Genomic DNA, 22,934 nt, shown 5'->3' with positions numbered 1-22,934 from the left:
AGCTCTCATCAGATCCCCTGCCATCGCTGTGTTTGTGTCCTCTGATGTAACTCTTTCTCATCTTTCTCCTCCCAGATACACCCCTCTTGGTACGGAGCAGCAGCGACTCTGCTCTGGCTCCGCCCTATGGGAAGACCCCCACTCCTCCACCTGAAGAGCAAAGCGATAGACCCCCCGAAACGGTGCGTATCAAATGTTAACGCAGCAGTTCTGATACGATGGATCGTAATTCTCACATCGGACTTTCACGTGAACGTGAGAGAAACCTCTCAAATGGTCCCACTGTGCAACTGATACACTTCCAACTGTATCACCGGACAGGGAATGTCATATCTGGGATTGTTGCCACAGTTTTTATCAAGAAATGCCTCCCTCGCTTCACAGCATGAGTCAACTGTTACAAAACCTATCTACAAACTGACATTAAGAAAACAATTGCATATAAATCACTTCAGCCAGGTATAAGAAAAGAAAGAGTTGTTTTTTTCTCCTGTATTTCTCCTGAACTATCGATGTTTACCATTCCTTTTAAAAGAGACGTCTCTATTGACTGTCTGCTTTGTAGAAAACCGATTTTCGGGTTCTGAAAACAACGAGATGCATTCAATGTTTCTGTAAATTCTGGGCAAAATGTTCATCTTGCATCGATTTAAAGTCTTACGCTTCAAAGTAGTTGCTTGGGGAGGAGGGAAAGTAGAAACAGAGTATTGCATTTCCTGTTGATCTCGTCTGTACTGTTCCATCAAAACAAACGGGCCGACTCGGCGTTCTTCTCGCGGCCCTGCTCGTCGCTCCAGGCCGTACTTTGAAAGGGCTGCCTTTTCCTCCTCTTTACAAACGGGTCACCATTAAGGAGGCCTTTGTCCGCTGCTTTTTCTTGTCCCTCCGTGGGTGATGTGAGCGAGAGAGGGAGAGAGAAACTCAGGTGGAGCGAGTAAGCGAGGAGACGGAGTGCTGCCGTTTGCCCCTCGCTGTGTTCGGCTCAGCGGTGACTAAGCAGAACACGGACATCAGCGGGCGGCCGCAAACACAATGAGAGAGCCCATGTTTCCTGTCAGAGAAACTATGGACCTCATGGGCTTCAGAGCGAGCAGCGCCAGCACGGTGGACGGGGTCATTACGTATGACTTAAGGTTTCCTTCTGCTCTTTACAAAATGTACATAGCATCTTTGTCTGGGCCTGGGTCTGCAGTTGTGTGGCGTGTATATATATATATATATATACACTTATTCATAACCTCGGACCTGATGGACTTCTATAGGGCTGGGCGATATGACTGCAAATCAATATCACGATAAATTGGGCAGTTTTACCTCGAAAACGATAAATGCTCGATAAACGCGATGGTTTGGCGTACCTTTTGTCACTACTTTCATGAGGAGTTTAAACCCCGTGCCCTGAATGTTTCCCTCCCAGTGTCCCATCAACCCTTCTTCAGAACAAATTTGACTTTATCGAATAGTTTTATTTAATCTATAACAAAGAAAAACACTGTAGTGGCCACTGTCTATTCGTAATAATAATGATATATTCAATAATTTGTCTTTGTGCTGTATTTATTATTATTATTATTATTATTATTATTATTATTATTATTAGTGGCAGAAGTGGTCTCATTCTGCTCTAAACCAACAAACAGAAAAATGTAAATAAAGAGACACATTTAGCCCCAAATGGGCCCCTTGAACGGTGGTGGTTTATGTGTCCCCGTTTGTGTGTTTAAGAGTGATGTGTGTCGTAACCTAGGTTACCTCCGCTAAGCACTTATGGAACGCTTGAAGATGAAACCCAGACCTTACCCAGCAACAAAAAAAATCCATTTTGTGATTGGCTGATTGGTTGGTACAGTAGCTGGAGACAGCTGCTCTGAGTTGAGAGCTCAGCACACAGTAGCGGGACTCGTTTGCAGGGGGTCTGTTGGAGTTGTTACTGTGCGGTAAAGTTAATTTCTCAGCGTGAGAAATGCCATGTGTGGCGTGAGAGCGTGTGAACTTGTTGAAATGCGCGAGTCTCACACTAAACAGCCCTGTTATTTTGTCTGCGGTTGCGTCAGCTGCTTCTTCGTTCGAACCATCAGTCATTTTCTTGAGTTTCCCTTCTCGTCCAGACTGGATGGGTGGAGTCATGTGATTACACACACATTGCTGTACATCGTCTTAAAGGTGAATGAAAGTAGCCTATCAGCACACACAGTCAAAACAGACAAAAATATGTTAATTTTCTTTTTTTTTAATCAAAACAGAATTTACCGACATGGGAAAATTGACGTCGGTCATCGCAGTGAATGTCGGCACGGTAAATTTTTTGGTTTATCGCCCAGGCCTAGATTCCATAGATCAATATCTCCTCTCACTCCTGCTCTGGACCTTTTAGGAACCCCTTGGACCCCCCGATACATCTCCACACTCAAATATAGACACATTTGGAAGTAGCACAAACCCTCTCTGGCTTCTACAGTGAGGAATATTTGTACTGCTCCTTTAATTGATGTATTTGGTTAAGGTTGGTCACCTTCTTTACAAATTCCTCTCTGCTTCTGCAGACTAAAAACCCCAGAAGAGAGCTAAACAAGCAGTCGCTCCTTTTAATTGACTCGCTGCCACATTCAGACCTGATAAATGATGCGTTTGATTTCACCAGCGAACTGCAGGAGCTTCTGATTCCTCCTCCATTTCTCGTCTCGCCTCCCCCACGTTCTCCGTAGCCTTATATTAGCTTTCTCATCTGCTTTCCCGTGTCCCTCCAGCTGCCTCCCACGTGTCGGCTGACTTTTAATAACTTGGTGTGCTGGGATGCAATAACCTGATGCTGAGGTCCTCTGCAACCTTATCCTGCAGCTCCAGCACCTGTGTGCACGTCCCTCCCGGACCGCCCTGCTCATGGCGTGTCGGGTTTTTGAACACGTGAAAGTGCACGAGCGTGTCGCCCAGTTGCACACGAAGGGGGTCAGGGAGCGCTGGCGAGCACGGCGAAGCCGTGAACTCGCCGTGCACGTTGTAGATAAACACCATTTGTCATCTGGTTGACGAGGAGCAGATGACTGCAGACCTCACAGGAAATACACGAACGAAGCGCACACCTCATTACTCATCCATCTGAGAGCAACCTCTCTCTCTCCCTCTCTCTCACACACACTCGGTCACAAACATCTCGTCTCTCATGTCTTCACACTTCCATGTCACTCGTGCACCTCTGACAACAAACGGCAGAAACAGGGATGGCGGCGTGCAACACAGGAGACGACCTCTTAGTCTCGATTATACACCTTTTAAGATGGGTTTCACCAATTATTTTAACGTTTAAGCCGGAGATATTAATTGCAATGAGAACTAATAAAAATTACGACTCCATTTGTGGCGTTTTAAGTCTTGGTTTGTCAGCTTTTGACATTTTTACACGTGATTCGCGGTGAACTTGAAGCTCTGCGGGAGTGAAAGTGCTGAGAGGAGCTGAAGTGTTTCTGCGCCTATTGAGGAGCTGAAAATGTCACCTGAAGCGATAAAAGAAGCTGTCAGGTTGGAAGCCAAGGCAGATGTAGATGTGTCGCCAAGGCGCTGATGGGGGTTCGATTTTCATTACTGACAGAGCTAATTAACTCATTTACTGTAACAAATAGTTTTTTTTTCAAAAAGTGTAAAGTATAATCAGCTAAAGATAAAATACATACCTCTCAAGTCTCCCGTTTTGGCCAGGAATTTTACCTCTCTTTCCCGCCGTCCTCCTTTATTATAATATAATTTTAAAAAGCATTCCTGTGCCTCTCCAAACTGAAATGTCACTAACCTCGCGAGAACTGCCACCTGCTGCTACAACTGGAACAAACTTGGAACAAACTTGGAACAACAAATCAGATGGATAGATGTAACGAGAGAGAAGGCATTTCTGCCCAAAAAAGCGAAGACTTTGTGTAAATATCTCTAAAAATGAGATAGCGAATTTACTTTCCTAAAGAGCAGCAGGCAGGGCTCACTTATGAGTTTTGAAAGATGTGTAACTGTGTTTTTAGTGTCTCTCATCAGTCAGTGAAGGCCAGAGAGCAATGTGTATATAAACTGAAAATATTTAAAATAAATAAATGTGCTTTCAGTCCCTTTTGTGTTTTAATTTAGGCTCTATTATATGAACTACAAATATAGGAATGTCCACAGCATTTCAGTGTCAACAAAGGTCAGCCTGTCAGATTCTGACCACATAATTGTTGACGGGTAGATATTTTAGATTTGTGGTAAATCTGTCTTAAAATGTAATACAGGACCTTGTGGGACAGCGGGTGGTGGAAAATTTCCCTTATTTTTAAATCCAAAACTTGACAGGTATGTAAAATACAGTACTGTTCATCAGTCTGCTGGAGGTTTCACCGTTAATGATGCAAATGCAGTTGCTGTGCTGTGATTGGCCGAGTCTCTGAGAAGGAAAGCTGATGTTTTCACATCTAAATCAGCTTAGATCTGGCTCTCGCTGGGCATTAAGTCACGATCCCTCAGCGTGAAGCGTCCAGGAACAGCAGGTTTTTTTTACAGCAGCACACATATGCTGCCCTGGAGTTCGGCTTTTAATACCCCTTTTCCACCAAACCGGTTCCAGGGCTGGTTCTGGTTCACATCTTCAACTTGCGAACCAGCTGAGAACCGGTTTGCTTTTCCATAGCACAGGTTTCTGTAAACGTTGGAGCGAAAGTTGAAGCAACAGCAACGTATTTGCCCTAATACGGACTTGGTCCACGTATCACCTCCATGGACCGTATCACTAAAAGACAGGTTGTCTCCTCCTCAGACCATTGATGCTTTTCTGCATCCATATTAATTCTTATTTGAAAATGTCGCAGTCTTGCTATTGCCGTTGATCTTAACAACCCTTCCCCTCCGCTTACGTAACGGGTTCTCCTCTCTAGCTCAGCAAAGAGTTGGTGCTACCTTGGAACCGGTTCCTCTGGCCCGGAGCCAGTTCTTCGTCAGTGGAAACAGAAAGCTCGGTTCCAAACTCAGCACTGGCCCAGAACCAGCCCTGGAGCCGCTTTGGTGGAAAAGGGGTAACAGTGAAAGACGACAAGTGCATCCGTCTCTTTGTTCCACGCTCACCTACGCTTGCGTCCCCAAAGGCCTCGGCTCTGTGAATTACTCCGATGTGGATGTCTGCGTGTGTGTTTCCATCCGCTTCAGCTAATGGCGTTTGGGGAAGATGCGCGGCAACAACAGAGCCTCCAGCTCGTCTTGCTGCCCCCGCACTCATGTGCTCTATTGTGGGGTAATCTCAACCTGCCCAGATAAGTGGGTCACTATGTGTGCAGGCAGCATGCGCTTCAGCATCCATAAATATGGTGTTTTGCAGCTCTGCAGAGGCGATAGGAGTTGCTAATGTTTGCAGAAAATGTATGCATGTGTGAGTGTGAGAGACATGGAGAGAGAGAGAGTTGTAAAGCATTTATTTATTGGCAGACAGGGTCGGCTGGGGAGTTGGGTGTGGCGGCGGGGGGTTGTCAAGGAGTCGGCTGGTGGGCGGGAGCTTTTCACTCATTAGTAGTGGTGACACAATGAAAGTGACGAGGCAGAAGGACCCTAATTGCAGCCTTCTTGTCCGTAGTGATGTGGGACAGTTTCTCCCGTCCCACCCCGGTTCTGCCCGAGCGTCTGTTTGTGACTGTTTCTCTCTCTTCCTGCACTTCGTTCTCCTTTTTTCACTCGCTTGCCCCTGGGGTTGTTTGTTTTGTAGACTTAAAAATAAAGCCCTGCCTGACACAGGGCAGCGATGGGGGGAGGGAGAGGTAGATAGATGGATGTACAGTACCGAGAGTGAAGGAAGGGCAGCGGCACATCGCGGGAGCTCGGCGTCCAGCACTCGTCCTCTCTCCAATATCTGTGAAAGGTGATTGATAATGACGTTAGAGAGCTAATTGGCGGCGGGCCTCCCTACGTTCCCTGATCCCTTCTTTAGTGTTTGTGTGAAGGTAAGAAACTGTTGATGTTAATTCAGCTTGGGTTGACTCAGCTAACCAGTTCTTTATGTCTCTTTTTGTCCTGAAAGGATGTCAACCATGTGCTGAAAGGAGCCCTGGACCGACTGCGTACAGACAGCCCCACAGCCAAGATGAACCAGGTTAACTTCAGGTAAATGTGTGTGTGTGTCTGTGTGGTGCAGGAGATGCCTGAAGGCAGGCGATGGATCATCCTGTCGCCGGGTACCCTCTCAGTGATGGAGACCAGGATTAACACTCCGTCTTTGTTTGACAGCCTGACACTGACTGGATTAAACAGTCTCACAGGGGTGTGTTACCGTCTTTGTCTGGCTGTGTGGCTCCACCACGCTGTGTTGCTTTACAGACTTTTAGAGAAGCTTGAAGATCATTCCTTCACCACATTGGCTGAGATTTGAGCTTAGTAATAGGATAACTGTTTCCTGTTGTATTACAACAAGGTTTTATACATAAGACTTGAAGCTTTCCTTAAGATACAGAGGCTAGACGGAGCGAGATGATGATAATGTAAATAAAGTGGCAGACAAAAAGAGAAAATGTGAGACTAAAGCAGCATAAAATATCTTTCAGATATTTGGAGTTGGACCATTTAAGTCGTGGTAATCATTTGCAAATGACGTGTATTTACACCCCACTCTCCTGCAAATGGGTTTAAAGTGCTCCATTTTCTACTGAAAATAGCGCCGGTTTCAAAAAGCAACATCTGCATGTGTGCTAGAACGCATGTACAGTATGTGGGCGTCACCATGGTAACGATAACCTTTTTTTTGGGCCTGTTTGCTAACGTCTGTGTTGATGGGAGCACTACTGTCATCTTTCATCTTTGTACTGGGTTGTCACTCTTGTGGGTTACCATGACGACAGTTAAAATCCTCCATTGCAGCCACCTCCACCTGTCTCACTTCGCTCGCGTCCTCAACAGCTGAGCGACTTTAGTGATTAGGAAGTAGTTCTCCTAAAGACCAACTCTGGGGAGAATCACAGGTGCCGAGGGGAGGACTCGGTCGGAGTGACAGATGGTGATTTTCCATCTTTTTTCCCAGTGTTTTACAGTACAGTGGTGTCTTGACAGCACTGTGATGCAAAGGAGGCAGAGCTCTCACTCATACTTCGCCATGGTAACAGATGGCTGGCAGTTGAAGAAACCGCGGCAAGCGAGCCGGGGCGCGTTTTTCCAGGATCCCGGCCGCGAGTTTGTCACGCGCTAGGCCTCGGTTGATGTGGAGGAAGCTCCATCTGTCTCACTCCTCACTGCTCTTTTCATCCGTCCCACTGTCCCTTCTCTCTCAATCCCAGCCCACGACGTCCTGGTGGAGCTGTGTTTGTTTGTGTTTGTGTCAGTGGGATGCTAAAATGGGCGAGCGGAGCTACTCTGCATATTAGCGTGCGGCGCTAACAAGCTACAGTTGCCTCTGATGAGCTTGTTTGTGCTTCAGCTTCCTTTCTTTTTGTTTGTCATGTGAATGTAAATGTGCTGAATCTCTGTGTGTGTGTGTTTGCCACACACACTTGCAGTTGTGTACCTCTCCGGTTTGTTTATCGTCACTAAAAGTGAGCGTGTGAGTTTGCGTGCGTGTAAATTAAATGCAACTGTGTCCTCTAATGGATGTAAATGTGATGCATGCGTGTGAACGTCTGCGAAATTTCAATTTAGAGGAATGTAACGGATGGTGTTTGGACGTGGCAATAGGAATGCAAATTGGATGTGTGTTTGTACAGTACGAGCGTGACCCCGGCGGAGGTTAACGAGAGCAGGGTGACAGTGACGGAGGAGTGTGTTATAATGATCCCGGCTAGTCCCGGCCGCGCTACGAGTGTGAAACACACACAAACCTTGAACTTTATTGTTTTCCAGCATGTACACGGACTGATTCTTTTGTTCACATTGCAATTTGGAAAAAGTGTGCTGGACATCTCAGGGGCGGGGGCAAAGAAAACAACCCAGAAATCCTTTTTTTTCATTCTCCTCAGAAGATTTAAGAGTCAGGAAAATTCTGTTTTCTGAACTTCATCAGGAACAGTCACCTTCCTTCCACACGGAGAGCTGTGAGTCGGCCCCTTGCAGCTTGTTTCTGATTTCATCCTCTGGCACCGGGCCACGGTGCGGCGAGGGAGCTGCTCCTCCTTGTCTTTAATCAAGCGCTTCCTCTTCTGCTCCTGGATGCTTCAGGCTTGGGTTCTCTTTGTTTCTCGTGCTCCTGCGGAGACCTGTGTTGGTGGAAACGGTCCCCGTTGGCCGTGTTGTCCTGCAGGCTGGAAGCTCACGGTGTGACCAATGCCTTCACTTCTGAGTATCTCTCTCTCTCTCTCTTTTTAGGAGAAAGTAGCTGTGCAAAACATAAAAATAAACTTCTCTATGCTGCCAGCATTCAAGGATCTCTAAAAAGGAAGTCAGATAAAGGAAGCACAGTGCCAATCCCACAAGCTTAAACTATTAAAACTAGCAAATGAACAGCTTATCGTCTGTCCAGGTGATAAATGACAAAAAAAAAAGTTCTCTAAGAGACACAAGTGGGATTCAATTCAAGTTCAATTACCTTTTTTTGAGTGCTTTTTTTTTTTGTCCCGATCATTTTATTTATTTACTTATTTTTGGGATGGTTTCTGGACCTGAACCAACTACCAGCAGTGTTGTTGTTCTTTACAGCACTGCTGCAATGGCCTTATTATTCTACCCAGTGTGCTTAGGGCCTTATTGATCGGAAATAACGATCTTAAACTCCCCCAAATGCAGCTTTTTGGTATTTTTCCCAGATTCTAATTGTAAACATCCTACTTGCATCCTTTTTAAATGACAGTAACACTGATACTTAGCTTATTAGGTGTCTGTATAAGCTTTATTCAACTTGTATCCATTTAAAATAATTAGAAAGCTTTACAAGGGCTGCAGTGATTGTAGTAATTTGAAGAAGTGTGACAATACATTGCATTTAGTCTAATCAGAAATAAAGAGCTCACTTTTGCAAGGGATTCTGGGTGGACAGAGGCAGATCCTGTGGTCTGAGTCCATGTGGCACGGCGGTGAGTGCAGTGGAGTAAGGAGAGAGCAGTGGATGCAGCGCTGCACCCATCACTCCTACTGCCTACAGTAGCATCCAAGCATGTGGGGGTTTTTCAGTCGGTCAGGTCGAGGTACAATGGTGTTATATGCCTTAAAAAATGAGGTCAGCTGACTGCCTGAATCACCAGAGTTTTCCACAAATAGATCTTTTTTTTCTTTGCTTGACGGCAGAGGCTTATCCCAGGATGACACTCCCAGGATTCCTGGGGCTCTAACTGTGTGAAAGAGCAGTTCAAGGAGCATGACATCACCACCGCAGCGTCCAGACGGCGGCCGCGGTCAGAAGGCATCACGGTCTTACTCTCATCCTGGTGGAAAGCAAGCCGTTGCATACGTTTATTCAAACAACACCATGAATAATCTATCCTGTATTTACAGCTAAAGGTGGTCCAACACAAAAAACAAAAGTTCAAAAGTTCAAATCATCCTCACAAAATAAAGTGCTCGTAGGAACTAATCTTATATTTCTTTATTGTTTACAGACAGTAACAAATATATGTGACCATATTCTCTGACCAGCGGGGAAAACAAGCGGCCGCCTCTTATCTGTTGTGGTATTGTCCTTGTTTATCTGCTGCTAAAAGCAACCGTTCAAGACTCTGCAGAGATTATTAGAGAAACTCATTCTGTTTCATCTCCATCTGCTTCGGTATCTGGCTCCCTTTTATCTACCGCTCCTTTCTTTTGTCCACCAGCTAGATTGGGTGGCCAAGGAGGAGCCAGATAAGGAGTAATGTAGCCACCTGAGTCCCTGTCGAACGCACACATCATTATGTTTGGCAGAACTACCTGGGAGCTCGTTGGTCTCCGTATCTTTAGACCCTGAAGGAAAATGCAAATGGTTTGAGAAGAGAGCCCGTCTGCTGATTTTTATTTTGTAATTTAAAAAAAATCTTTTCTTGTCTTTGGCAGCGGTCTGACGAGGACGGTTGAGATCCCAGGTGACCGGGGACCTCTGGGTATCCACGTGGTCCCCTACTGCTCCTCTCTCAGCGGACGGTAAGAGCGCGTCCAGACAGATTCATGAAGACAGAACATGTTTAACTCCAGGCATGTAATCATATGTGTGTGTTTGCCTCTGAATTCATGTTTTCAGAACTCTGGGCCTCTATATTAAAGGCATCGAGGACAGCAGTCGCTCCAAGAAAGAGAACCTCTTCAGGGAGGATGAATGCATCGTCCAGATTAATGACACTACACTCCACGATAAAACCTTTGTCCAGTAAGCAGCCGTGTGGGATGTGGAAGAGCTGGAAAGAGTGTGTGTGTGTGTGTGTGTGTGTGTGACTGCAAATTGTCAGCTCGGGAAAAAGGTCAAAGCAAGAAATTGCCAAACTCTGAGAGGAGTCAGGTGGGATGGTCGGGGTGCAGTGATCGCCCGTATCCAGCCTTCAGGCTCTGTTTTCTGTTCGGTTGTCATGGAAACACATAAACTTGTGCAAGTAACCCCCTTTTTAATCACTCCTTAGACGTAGGAGGAAGAAAAGGGAAAGAAAGATCCAGATGGGCAACGGAGGAGAAGACGGTATATATGTAAGGGACATCAGAGCGATGAGAGTATGCACATGTTGATTATAACGAGCAAACACAAAATTGAACACAAACATAACTGAAGCCAAGACAAGTTCTAAGTAGTCTTTTATTTCTGCTGGAAAAAAAGCTTGATTTGGATCCAGAAACTTATGTTTTGTCCGCTTTTGAAAATAGCAGTACGCCTCCAAAACAAAGGTCATGTGACAGAGGTTATCACAGCCGTTGGACGTTTGTGGAGGAAGTACATAATTCAGATTAGATCTTGATTTTTATCCTGAAAATGAGCAGGTTAGAGTTTTGATTATGATCAATAAATCATTACAAAGAGTTTATATTTATGCGTTTGATTATATAGATAGTGTTGCTCACTGTTGCAGCATTGTAGAGAATAAAGACCCCACCTGTCCCTCGCTCTGCTTCCTCCACCAGCCACAGAAATCCCTCCCAGCCTATCTCACAGTTCCTTTAACCTCGGTGTAGATTTTTAGTTCGAATCTCGTTCTAATTTGATTTTCTTTTCAGAAAGCACATTAGGAACCGCTGCCATAGTTCACCGTGTGTCCTCCATCCTGCCAGCTCAATAGTTCTCTGTAACTGCCTGATGTGTTGATAGCGGCCTGTTAAAGCTGCAACCTGCCGCGAGGTTGTTATAATGTTGTGCTCTGCTTCAGTTTGGAGTTTAAGGGGATGATGAACTAATCATTTCTTAATTTAGATGTGAATAGTCGGGGAAATGCATTAAATATGACTTATTTTTTCAATGATATTGTTTCTGCTAAGGTCTCAGGAGGTGTTTCGCCAAGCTATGATGGCCCCCACGATGTGCCTGGAGGTCCTCCCTGCAGCTAACAGGCCTCGCTACGAGAAGGGTTTGATCGGCCAGCTCTTCATAGGAGAAGGAAAAGACTCCCCTACCAAAGGGAGAAGCCCGATGGTCTCCCGAGCTCAAGCCGAGCCCCAGCCAGAACTGCCACACGCTAAAACAGAAGTCAGGCGGCCGGACGCACGCGCCAAGACCTCGGACCCGGTGCTGCAGAACAGTCCGCGGCTGCAGTCTCGGTCTGGCCCGGGCTCGTTGGAGAGGTCGTCGCCCGCACCCCCGGCCCGGGCAGCGAGCGCCTCTCCGACATCCAGGACGCGCAGCGAGAGCCCGCTGGACGCTAGGAATCCTGGTCCGCCGCTGCTGTCCAACCTCGCTAACAAAAAGGGCGGCAAGAAGATAAAAATTGACCTGAAGAAAGGTAAAAGAGTTCTCTGATTTCCCCTTTAATATTTTATCCATATATAAGATAGATAGATAGATAGATAGATAGATAGATAGATAGATAGATAGATAGATAGATAAATAGATATTATCTATCTTTTTGGGCTCGCAATCCCCACCCGAGTCCGAAAAAGAAAAACACTTCTGGATCTTATCGTGAGAAAATTCACATCCTTCTTTTCTTTAGTCGAGCTGCATTAATGTCGACCGTTCATCAAGTTCTCCTTTGACTTCTCCATCTTTATTGAAGTCGTATACAAACATGACGGATGCAGCCACCCGAAGGGAAGTCTGTGATTGTTAATAATACATTTTATTTTTATTACGTTAGTTATTAAAGCTATTTCCTCTCCAGCTCTGCTGCTATGAAGACCCCCATTCCTGTAGATGGTTTAGTGAATTTTTTTTGAGCGTGCATTTGATTTTTTTTATTTTTTTTTCTCCCCCCATGAGGCTGTTGTTGTTTAAGATTATAAAACCAGACCTAACCGATCTGTCATCGCGACCAGCTCCTCTTTTATCCCCTCACGCTCATGTGCTGATATGTTGATACCAGAGGAAGAGGTTTGTATGACTGGGAAAGGACTGTATTGTGTTGCGTGCCATTGAAAGGGTTGTGTAATTGAGCCACATGCACACATCCACGCACATGCTCACAACAGGTATCCAATGGAAGGTAAGACCCAGATTAAAATGATCTTTTAAAAAAAAAAGGGGGGGGGTCTCCATACTCTCTGGCTTCACCTGAAAGCCCTATTCACCGCAGTTTGATTGTAAGCTCCTTTCTTTCCCCAGCATCTTTTCATTCATCCTATTTCTTCTCCTTTGCTCTCCATCCTTCTTTTGTTTGAATTTTTTTTTCTATTTTTTTTCTCTCCCCTGTCTCTTTCTATCCGTTTCACCTGATGCAAGATCAGAGCAGAGGATATTATTTGGTTTCTAACACCCTCTCCCTCGGCAACAGGCTCTTTCTCCCGGTGATTGACAGGCGGGGAGGTTTAGGTGCGCTAATGTAGGGCAGGGAGAGGCTTAGCTCGGAGACCAGATAGCATCGTTCACCGCCTTTAGTATGCTACAGCGGCTTTGCTCTCCCCACACACACACGCACACGCACACGCACACGCGTACTCTCATACAGAGCGTGGCACATTTCACTCATGGCTTGGGGCTGTGAGGCCATGAAAGAGGGAGAGAGTAGAGGTCTGTCGGTTGACGCCTCGTGTGTGTGTGTATGTGTGGGTTCAGAAACACACACATTTGTAAATGAATACACAAGTCAGCGTAAGCTCACAAGCACGAGGACGAATCTTTGCATCACCTCCCTGGGGAAGGAGGCAAAAAAAGAGGGATAAATGTCTTTAAGTTCCTCTCTCCATCCCTTTCCCCTGCCTCCCCCTTTCTTTTTTTTCTTCTCCTTCCATCTTCTCCCTCCACCTCCCTTCATCAGCCACCGTTCGGCCTGCTCACACGTGAAATTAAAGGCAGAGTCTCTGTAATCCTACTGCTCCTGGTGGCGCGGAGGCTGAGCCAGGCGGCTCACCCCCGCAGGGAAACAGGTGCTTAAATAGTAGTTAATGTGGGGGCTGGATCTAACGGCGCCGGCCCGGTTCAGCAGCACAGGAGAGGGATTGAGAGGATAGAAACTCTAGTGAGAGTTGAAGGAGAAAGGAGTACAATTGCCCAAAGAGGGAGATGAAGAGGAATTAAATTCAAATTAAAAAGTCATAATTAAGTCCCTTTTTCAGGGTTATAAATGTGTCTGAAGCTCACAGTCTGCTCACTCCCCCCCAGGCACGGAGGGACTGGGCTTCACCGTGGTCACCAGGGACTCCTCCGTCCACGGGCCAGGGCCCATCCTGGTGAAGAACATCCTGGCGCGCGGCGCGGCGGTCAAGGACGGCCGTCTGCAACCCGGAGACCGCATCCTGGAGGTAAGACGGCCCTGAGCCTTGTGGTCTCCGGAGGCAGCGGACGCAGCATCAGCCGTCATTACTAACCCCTGCTGGCAGCAGAGAGTCACTGCTCCTCCCCAAAAAGTCTCTCAGACGCTCACACTTCCAGAAAACTTATTGGATATAGCTAAATTAATTTTTTTAAAGTACATTTGATGACCTCAAAGTTGAATTTGGAGCTTGGATCTCGTTATATCCTTATATTTCAAGGGTTTGGACCCTTCCTGCAGGATGTTTGTGTCTCCACAGAATGGAAGGCACACATTAGCCAAGATGACGACTTTAACGAGCAAATCCTGCGTTACGAACCTGGAGGTTGGAATTGTGAACCTCCTGAAGTAAACTGGTATAAGCAGAGATTAAAACCCCTCATTAGCTGGACTCAGAGAAGGAAAGATAGAAATATCAGGGAGCTGAGAGATGCAGAAGAATCATTTTAGTTGGTGTTAAAAGAAACACGATGCTTGACTGTAGTGTTGTTTTTGTCAGCCTGTTTCAATTTTAGTTTTAGTCTAGTCTTTGGGTCAAGCTATCATTTTAGTTTTTATTAGTTTTATTCACGTTCATTCTCCTTTTAGTCGTGTCAAGTTTCAGTCGACTAAAAGTCTGAGCATTTTAGTCTTATTTTAGTCAAAGATTGTATTTAGCCAAACCCATTTTACAATTCAAACAAGGTTATCTTATTATATTATTGTTACCTGATAGACTCAAGAATACATTCATTCCAGATACAGAAGACTCTCATTTGAGTTTACAACATATTTATTTTTCTGCATTTCTCCCCATCTTTATCTTTTCCGACGGCACATTGGGTTTTCTTTTCCACGTCTATGTAGTCAAAGTGTATCCAGAGATCGTCTTCTTCTCCAGCCCCAGAGAGGATCCCCGCGTGGCCAGCCATCGGCCCCTTCCTCTATGTAACTTTGTTTTTAATGGACGTGAACCTAGAGCTCTGCGTTAACGGCATCAGCCTCTAACCTGCAGCTGCATCTTTTGGATCTGATTCCCCGCTGCAGCGACTGGGATTGAGGACTAACGTCACCCAGCAGCAGAACTAAACTAGAGGAAACTACTGAAAACATGGACATTAACGATCTTTGGTAGAACATTTCGTCTCGTCTCGGTCAAGGAAAATGAAGACACATTTTAGCAGAGTTTTTATTTTGTAATCTACATTTTAGTCTCGTTTTTATCTGTCTACGATGTTGCATTATATATTTAATTATCGTTATTGTCACATGACCTGCATTTTCGTTGCGTCTCGTCTCGTTTTCCTCAGGTGATAAAGGTTCGTTGACGACGATATTTAGTCATAATTTTCCTTGACGAAAGCAACTTTACTTGACTGTAGTCCTGCGTGTGCTTGTTGTGTTTGTGCGTGTAGGTGAACGGCGCCGACATGACGGGCCGCAGCCAGGAGGAGCTGGTGGCGATGCTGCGCAGCACCAAGCAGGGCGAGAGTGTGAGTGTGGTGGTGGTGCGGCAGGAGGACATCTTCCTTCCACGAGAGCTGGTAAGTTTTATGTTTTTTTGTTTTTTTTTGTTTTTTTTTTTAACCAGTTCTGTAACTTCTGCCATCCAGGGCTCTTATCTCTCTCTTTGTCTCCGTTCTTTTAAAACATTTCCTGCTCATTGTCTCCTCTCTTTCTCTCTCCCTGAGGAGAGGAACCCCTTCATGTCGATGCCCTTTTGCCCCCCACACACACGCGCACACACTCACACAGGGCACGCTCCGGCCTTCCTGCCCCTTCTCGGGTTTGTTGATTCAGTGATGCCAGAGGAAGTCACGCGCACACGGCGCCGCCGCCCCGCAGGAAGTGCTCGAGCGTGTCCGTGCTCGCCGGCACGCCTCAGTTATTAAGCCAGCGTTTACCTGTGGCGGCTGGCCGGGGTCAGAGGTCGGCGTCGGGCGGCGGGGGGGGGGGCTGTGAAAGCGACACAGTTTGACTTGGTGTCACAGGGGACGTTTAATCAATAAACACACCTTGTTGAACATACATACACAGAGCCAGGTGGCTGCTGGGAAGTCCCCGGCTCTCGGTAAATGATGTTTTCGCCCCGCGCTCCTCTGTTCTCACCCCTCTGTCCTCTGTGGTTATTCTGACGACTTCAAAGGGCTTTGAAAAAGATGCTGAGGGCTTTGTAGTGACTGATGCATATTCACACCTTGAGTGGCTCAACACACACTCTCACATGCCTCACCAACTCCAAGTCCTTGATAAAAACTCGAGCACAAGTACACACACACATGCACGGATGAAAACGGCACACATCTTTAAACAGCTAAGTAGCTGCTTCCGAAAATAGTTTGCCCTCATTAACGGCCCAGCAGTCTTGGCATAACAAGTGCACTTTGAAGAGCCTCTGCAGCCTCCATCTAACACTTGCTTGTGTTTGTGCGTAAGGGAGGGACTTAAGGAGGTGGAGGGGGTAATGGAGGAGAGAGAGGCTCCGCCGCTGTCGGTGTTGAGCCTGTTGAAGTTGCCGGGGTCCCGGGAGATCTGGCCCTTATCTTAAGCACAGACCTTCACCTCAAAGATGTTTTGATGTCCCCCCTTCAGCACACAAACGCCTCACCCAGGCTCTCCGGGGGGTTCTGCGTCACCGGTTTGTATGTGCAGAGCAAAGTCACCAACATGACCAAACCTTTCTGCAAACACACACTTACATGCATGTTGTTATGTTTCTACCTGCAACAGACCCAACATGTCAGCAATATTCACCATTCACACCTTTTCATTCGTGCTTTTTTTTAATCTAAAATATGATCCGAGATGAAACATTTTCTCAATCTCTCACTTTCTCTTCGTCAATTTTCCTTGGTCAATCCTTTTTTCAGCTAGAAACACACTTCACTACAATTACATCTGATAATGACACAGTCAAGTCCACCTGCTTCTTCCATTGTATGAGTGTGTAGGTGTCCGTCTGCACGTCTGTGTGCTTTATGCAGGACACGCAGGTATCCATTAATGTCTCTGGGGCTGTAACATTTTTATATATATATATATATATATATGTCTACAGAGCCAGTCATATTTGTTTTAAGTAATCATCTGTTGCAAATCACTTCATTACTGCAGCTCCACATTCGGTAGCCATTGAGATTAATGGCTGCATCACAACGATATGTTTTCCTTGACTAACTTCACTGTTGCTGCTGCAGATAATTGATCTTCAATATAAGCCAGTAGCATCAATCAATGTCTAATTTTCCTCTTCTCTGGGAACATATTGTTTATTGTATCCAAAGTAATTAAATCCAAACAGAGTGAAATGAATAAGTTTAGAAAGCCACGACTGAACTGTACTTTACTTATGGACTTTAGATTTGTTTATGCTGCAGTAATCTCAGCTTTTCATTTACTCTTATTACGCATTTCAGATGTTTTTTTTATGTTCTTTATTCGGTAGACTTGGATATGAGGACAAAAACTGTCACAAGGACTCTGTAATGTTTCCTACTCAGGACTGCAGACTAATTCAGTTTGTTAATCTGAGTTAATGGGGAGCACATGCAGCACATGCAGCACGTAAAGCCGAGGCCGGACCACTTTATAGGTCTACGGCAAATATAGAAGCCATTCATTCAGCACCCGTCAAGATGTTTCACGTTAAATAAAAGCTGTTGCATCAGGGATTAATCCCGATAGGAGGCTGGATGTGTGCACACGTCTCCGTGGCGGAGGGAACCCACCGACGCCTCCCGCAGGGACGCTGGAGACCGGCTCAGCTCCGGAGCGGCAGCAGATCAGGGTTCAGTTTGCCAAGCGACACTTAAGTAGTACGAGCACTTGCTTGCACAGCGGGTTTAAATCTTAGTCATCGACTAAAAGGTTGTTTCTACACTCATTCAGGTCCTCTCTCCAGCACTCATAGTCTTTTTTATCTCCCTTGTAACAGTAAAGTAGACTTTTAGAGGAACAAGCTGAAATGCTGATTGATTAGTTTCAGCCGAGGGAGGTATTGACGTTTTCATGAACGGCGTTTGTCTCTTGTGAAAGCACTCGGCAGTTCTGGGGGGGGGGACTCGTTCCCCCTCTGTTCAAACAACAATCAAACCTTTGAATTAGCCTCGTTATGATTATTCAGATGGAGAACCATTTATTTTTTTGTTTTGTTTAGACTCCATCACTCTAAATAATCGCGGTTTCGTTCCTGTCACCATCTTCGCATCTCCTCCGCTCATTATTTCACGTGTCGTCCTTCGTTTCGGGGCTCCGGGGCCGAAATGAAATATTTTTGCGTATTCTGTCGACGGCATGATGTGTATCTGCTTTCATTCGGGTGAAAGTGCACGTCCCTGGTTTTCCGGGGACAGGATGGCGGGGTCGGCCCGCACATGGTTGACCCTCTGCTGCAAGAGAGCCTAGGTTACCGCACAGGAAAAGAGGATGTCAGCCATGCAAAGAGAAAGAAAAACAACTTTCCTGCATTGTTGTTGTTGTCTGTTTTCTTTTCATTCCTCCTCCCGCTGTATATCTCCTCCTCTTGCATCCTTCTGTCAGCTTTCCAGCTTTAGTTGGAGCTTTTGCAGTATCTTCCTTCTCCGACCCGCACGCACCAGAATTATCCCTCAATCAGTCATTTTATTTCCCCCTATCTCGTCACCGGGAGCTAAAGGTGTAAAGCTGCAAAGAGGCAGACATTAAGGCGATTAATTGGCAGCTCCGCCGTCGCCGTCGAGCACGGCGAGATTTCATCTTAATTGAATGTCTTTCTCACTGCTAATCCCACCGGCTTTGAAACCCCCCATTTAGAAATCTTCAGCAACAAAAGGCTGTGTGTGTAATCGTTGTGTATCACCCCCGTCTCTTCACCACCCACCCAGGGGTAGAGAGGGAGAAAAGAAAAAAAAAAAAGCTCCTTTTTGTCTCCTCATTTGGGTCTTGAAGAGGGTGGCCTCTCTTCTGGCTAAAAGCTTGTTAAAGAGGGTTAGCGTTGGAGGAGGGGGGTCGCAGAGGAGCCGAGGGGGTCCCAACCGCCCCCAGGACCTAATCTGCCCTTAAGGAAAGGGCATTAGTGGGGCTATTGCTGAGTGTGCGTGCGTGTGTGTCTGTTTGTGTGTGTGTTTGGACCACCACTGAGATCCATGTGGTTGTGGAAATGCATTTAAATCAGCAATAATAATAATTTAAAGCAAACAACAACACTTCTCCAAGTGTCCGAACCTTCTGAGCATGCTCCAATGTGACCTCCTCCACCTTTTCTGTTATCGTAGTTGGATCATGGAGGTATTTAAAACATCTCAAGTGTCTCAGGCAGGAGCAGGATGAGTTGTTTTCAGTAATGGCACCATGAAACACCACATTAATGGAAAAAATAGCTTCAAAATCCATAATTATACTGAAGTGTAAAATAGATCTGTGACTTTTGAAGGACACTTTTTGCCTGATTTAGCTCGTCGTCTCACAGAAATGGATATGAGCCCCACCTGAGAGATGCTAATCACGCATCTTAGTGACACTGCAAAGGAAAAAAAAAAAGTGAAGTTAGTGTTTTCTTGCATGAGTAACGTGTGATCATCAATTTTGATAGAAAGGGGCTTGCACATGTGCAAAGGGACAGAGGTGTCAAAAATATTCACATTCATTACTCAGGTAGAAGTATAGATACTAGAGTTTAAAAATACTCCTGTAGAAGTTGAAGTATCATCTCAAGTTTTTTACTCAAGTAAAAGTATAAAAGTACTGGTTTCAAAACTACTTAAAGTATAAAAGTAAAAGTAATGTAAGGGGAAAAAAGCCATTAAGGACAAAAGCCATTGAAAATGAATGTATCTTAGTATAATGCAAATATATTAAAGAACCATATATGTGTACTATTGAGCATTAACATGTGTTTCAGAGAGCAGACGCGTACAAACCAATAGGGTGTCGGAATGGTATTATGTTTATACTTCTCATCCAACCACAACCAAATTCACTCTATCCGGATGGAGCAATTTAACTGGATAGTTTTTTTTTTAAAGGCCGAAATGAAATAGAGTAACAAAGCTGTTTTTAAAATGTAAGGAGTAAAAAGTACAGATAATTGCGTGAAAATGTAAGGATTAAAAGTAAAAAGTCGTCTGAAAAATAATTACTCCAGTGAAGTATAGATAACCAAAATTTCTACTTAAGTAAGGTAACAAAGTATTTTTTCTTCGTTACTTGACACCTCTGCAAAGGGAGCAAAGTCTCCCCAGCCTCACCTTAAATCTGTTTAACTTGTTCATAGTAGTGTGGGGTTTGTGAGTTGTCTAATGCAGAAATCCACTCTAACTTGGGAAGATTGAAAGGTTTTCAGCCCAAAAGTCTTTTAAGGGGCAATGACTGAGTGCTAACGTCCTGATTTGGCTCCTGACGTAGCAGATGTGCAGGGAAACCATCCAAATCCACACTAGAATAGTGACCGTCATGTCTACAGACAAACTAGTCGCCGGCATGGAAAATCATGGTGCGGGCCGCCCGTCTGGGCTTTAAACGCAGCCACCTGTGTACAAGTGAAAGGTGCCGACTGAACGCGGCGAATGCTATCGGCATGTAGGGGCACCTCAGGATTTTCTCCCGCCCCATTACCCTTAGTGATTCCAGAGCTCTGATTCACGCGTCGGAGCTGAGAATGTCATCAGCCCAAAGCTTTCAACAGGCTGTTGTTTTAATTAAGACGAAGCCGAGCACAGGGAGGCAGAAGTTTGGAGCCGAGGGATCGGAGCAAGTGTAGTTTTACAAAAGGATCCTGGAGGACGCGGTTGATGCTCATCCTTCACACTGGTGATGAGAGAGGACGCCCTGATTCACGGAGCCTGATGTAAGGTTCTAGCAATCTTGGGCCGGGCACTCGGCTCCTTTTAAAAGCTCTGAAAACCCATATTGCTGTTTTAATGTTGAAGAATATTCCTCCTACCTATCTATTTTCCTTTTTCCCCGAGTCAGAGCAGGTTATGGTATGTCCTGACATTCATCTGCAATATTTTCTGTCTCCGCTGGAGCAGGACGGGCAGAATTAATTTCCTTTTTCTCTCCTCTTGCCTTTCTTCCTCATTTTCCGAGCAGGGGCTGCTTTAGCGTGGTCATTTTCTTCCCATCATGTCTTGGTGGATGAGTGGGGTGGGCGATGGGGTGATGGGGGGGGTACATGAATGAGGGAAGAAGTGGGTTTACCTCAGGGACGGGTTATTACTTTTAAATGCTCCTCTGCGCCACCATCCTCCCTTCCCTTTTTCTTTCCTCCCCCACTGAGCTCCAGGAGGAGGTATGAAAAGGTTATTATGTTTCCTTTAGAAACGACTCGCTCTCCGTCTGCGCCTTTCATCTCCAAATGGAATAACCTCTCTACAGTAGCTTTCTTCTAATTCACACCACACCTTCATCCCTTCTTCTTCCTGTACACAAGTCGTGCTCCTTTCTGGTCCTTCCTTGCAGTCTCCTATCTAACGGTTTCATCCCTCTTTCTTCCCTGTTCTTTTCTTGCTTTAATACTATCAAATACTTTCGGTAAACACCCGACCGGAACGCTACTAGTGTCCTCGCATCAGTCTTCTTAGGTTTGTTGTCTTGTTTTTTTTCTCTTCAGAAAAGTGAGGAGCCAGCCAGCCAGGTGCTGGAGGACGGCAGGGAGCAGCTGATGTACGAGATCCCGCTCAACGAGACGGGCTCGGCCGGCCTGGGCCTCAGCCTGAAGGGCAACAAGTCCAGAGAGACGGGAGAGGACCTGGGGATCTTCATCAAGTCCATCATCCACGGCGGGGCCGCTTATAAGGTAGCAAACGGGAAGTTGGGAGGCGCTCCAGGGGGTTTGGATGCTGGGACCGCTCAGGCCTTTTTGATGAAAACACTACTTTCTAAAGTCAGATCTAGGATTGTTTTTTTGTTCCGCAATAAAGCATCTTTCTTTATTGCTTTATTGCATCTTTCACTTCACTCTCGTAGACTGATCCACTGGTATCACTTCATCTACAACACCATCACTGGACGCAGCCCTTCATATCCTGGCTCACTACTTAATATCGACATCAGTAATCAGAACCGACATTCAAGCAGTTACATTAACTAATCACCTCCTTTGGCCATGATTCATTTCAGTTGGCTGCTGCTAGTGATTGGAATCATCTGCAGCAAACACTTAAACCTCACACATTCATCCCACTCTCCTCCTTTAAAAATACACTCCCAACATTAATCTGTGGTCATTGCACATCTTTGTAACTCTTCCAGACCACTTTTTACTATTTTTTTTTTTTATGTGTTGTGTGTTTTTTTTATATATCGTGTTTGATTGTTTCACTGTGATTGTATGTGCTTGACTCTTTGTGCTGCCTCTTTCCCAGGTCGTCATTGTAAATGAGAATCTGTTCTCAACTACCTGGTTAAATAAAGGTTAGATAAATACATAAAATAAAAGGCCTGCATGAACAGACTTAATCCAGGTGTTTGCATCTGGTCAGTTAGAAGAGGCGGGAGATGATGACAGAACTGCTAAAGTGCACCTTTTTCATCTTTATCATCTCAGGAATAACTTGGTATTTAAGAGCAAATTCTAAATCATCCACAGCTGTTTATTCAACTAACTTATTCAAATCATATCTCGTCTCGAACATCTCTCAAACCAGCAGCTGTTTTCTCTCCAGCTCTGTTACAATTAATGACATGCTGATGTTTCATTCCTTCCACCTAGGGTTTAGCTGTTCGTGCTCTTTCCCCATCCTTCATGTATTTCTGTCGTTTCCTCTCCTCGCTCACTTCCTGTGTTTCTCAGAGTCTGGAGCTCCTCCCTTCTGGCTCTCCCTGATCTTTGACCCCTATTGACCCTGCGCGACCTCGCCACATAAGCACCGCAGCCGTCTTATCTGTATCACGCAGTACTCCAAGTTGTGAGAGCATCAGAAGGAGGGAAGGAAGAAAAAAAACAGAGGTTCCTCCAGTTGGCCTCCGTATCTGGTCCTCTCACACGTCAGAAGCCGCTGCTCCCAGATCTGCCGCGGCACAACAAGGAGGGCTCGGCGGCGGCGGCGAGTGTGCCGCCGTAGATAAATGGCTGGTCTGGGATCAGGACGGCCGGGCGGCGGCTCCCAAACGCGCCCTCAGAAGTGGGTTTACGACAGCTGCCGAGGCGGATAGCGCTCAGACGGAGCGGCCCAGTTAGATCTGTGGTCGGCTGCAGAAACAGGT

At 45.7% G+C, this 22,934-nt stretch overlaps 1 protein-coding gene across 3 annotated transcripts in view; it reads left to right on the top strand.

Moving 5' to 3' along the window:
* pard3ba (par-3 family cell polarity regulator beta a) overlaps positions 1 to 22,934 on the top strand; it is a 136,520-nt gene that overhangs the window by 38,540 nt on the left and 75,046 nt on the right. The window contains exons 4-11 of one of the 3 annotated variants that reach the window (XM_061715444.1): positions 76 to 182; positions 6,023 to 6,105; positions 9,946 to 10,032; positions 10,130 to 10,255; positions 11,347 to 11,807; positions 13,622 to 13,761; positions 15,167 to 15,295; positions 21,340 to 21,525. In XM_061715444.1, coding sequence (XP_061571428.1) covers positions 76 to 182; positions 6,023 to 6,105; positions 9,946 to 10,032; positions 10,130 to 10,255; positions 11,347 to 11,807; positions 13,622 to 13,761; positions 15,167 to 15,295; positions 21,340 to 21,525 — 1,319 coding nt within the window. Of the gene's footprint in view, positions 1 to 75; positions 183 to 5,648; positions 5,864 to 5,901; positions 5,946 to 6,022; positions 6,106 to 9,945; positions 10,033 to 10,129; positions 10,256 to 11,346; positions 11,808 to 13,621; positions 13,762 to 15,166; positions 15,296 to 21,339; positions 21,526 to 22,934 lie in introns of those variants that run through there. The other 2 variants (XM_061715445.1, XM_061715447.1) reach the window with 2 other exon arrangements.

The sequence above is a fragment of the Cololabis saira genome, chromosome 24 (genome assembly GCF_033807715.1).
Source record: "Cololabis saira isolate AMF1-May2022 chromosome 24, fColSai1.1, whole genome shotgun sequence".
In the NCBI taxonomy this organism is placed as follows: domain Eukaryota; kingdom Metazoa; phylum Chordata; class Actinopteri; order Beloniformes; family Belonidae; genus Cololabis; species Cololabis saira.
This window is presented reverse-complemented; position numbering and strand designations above follow the sequence as displayed.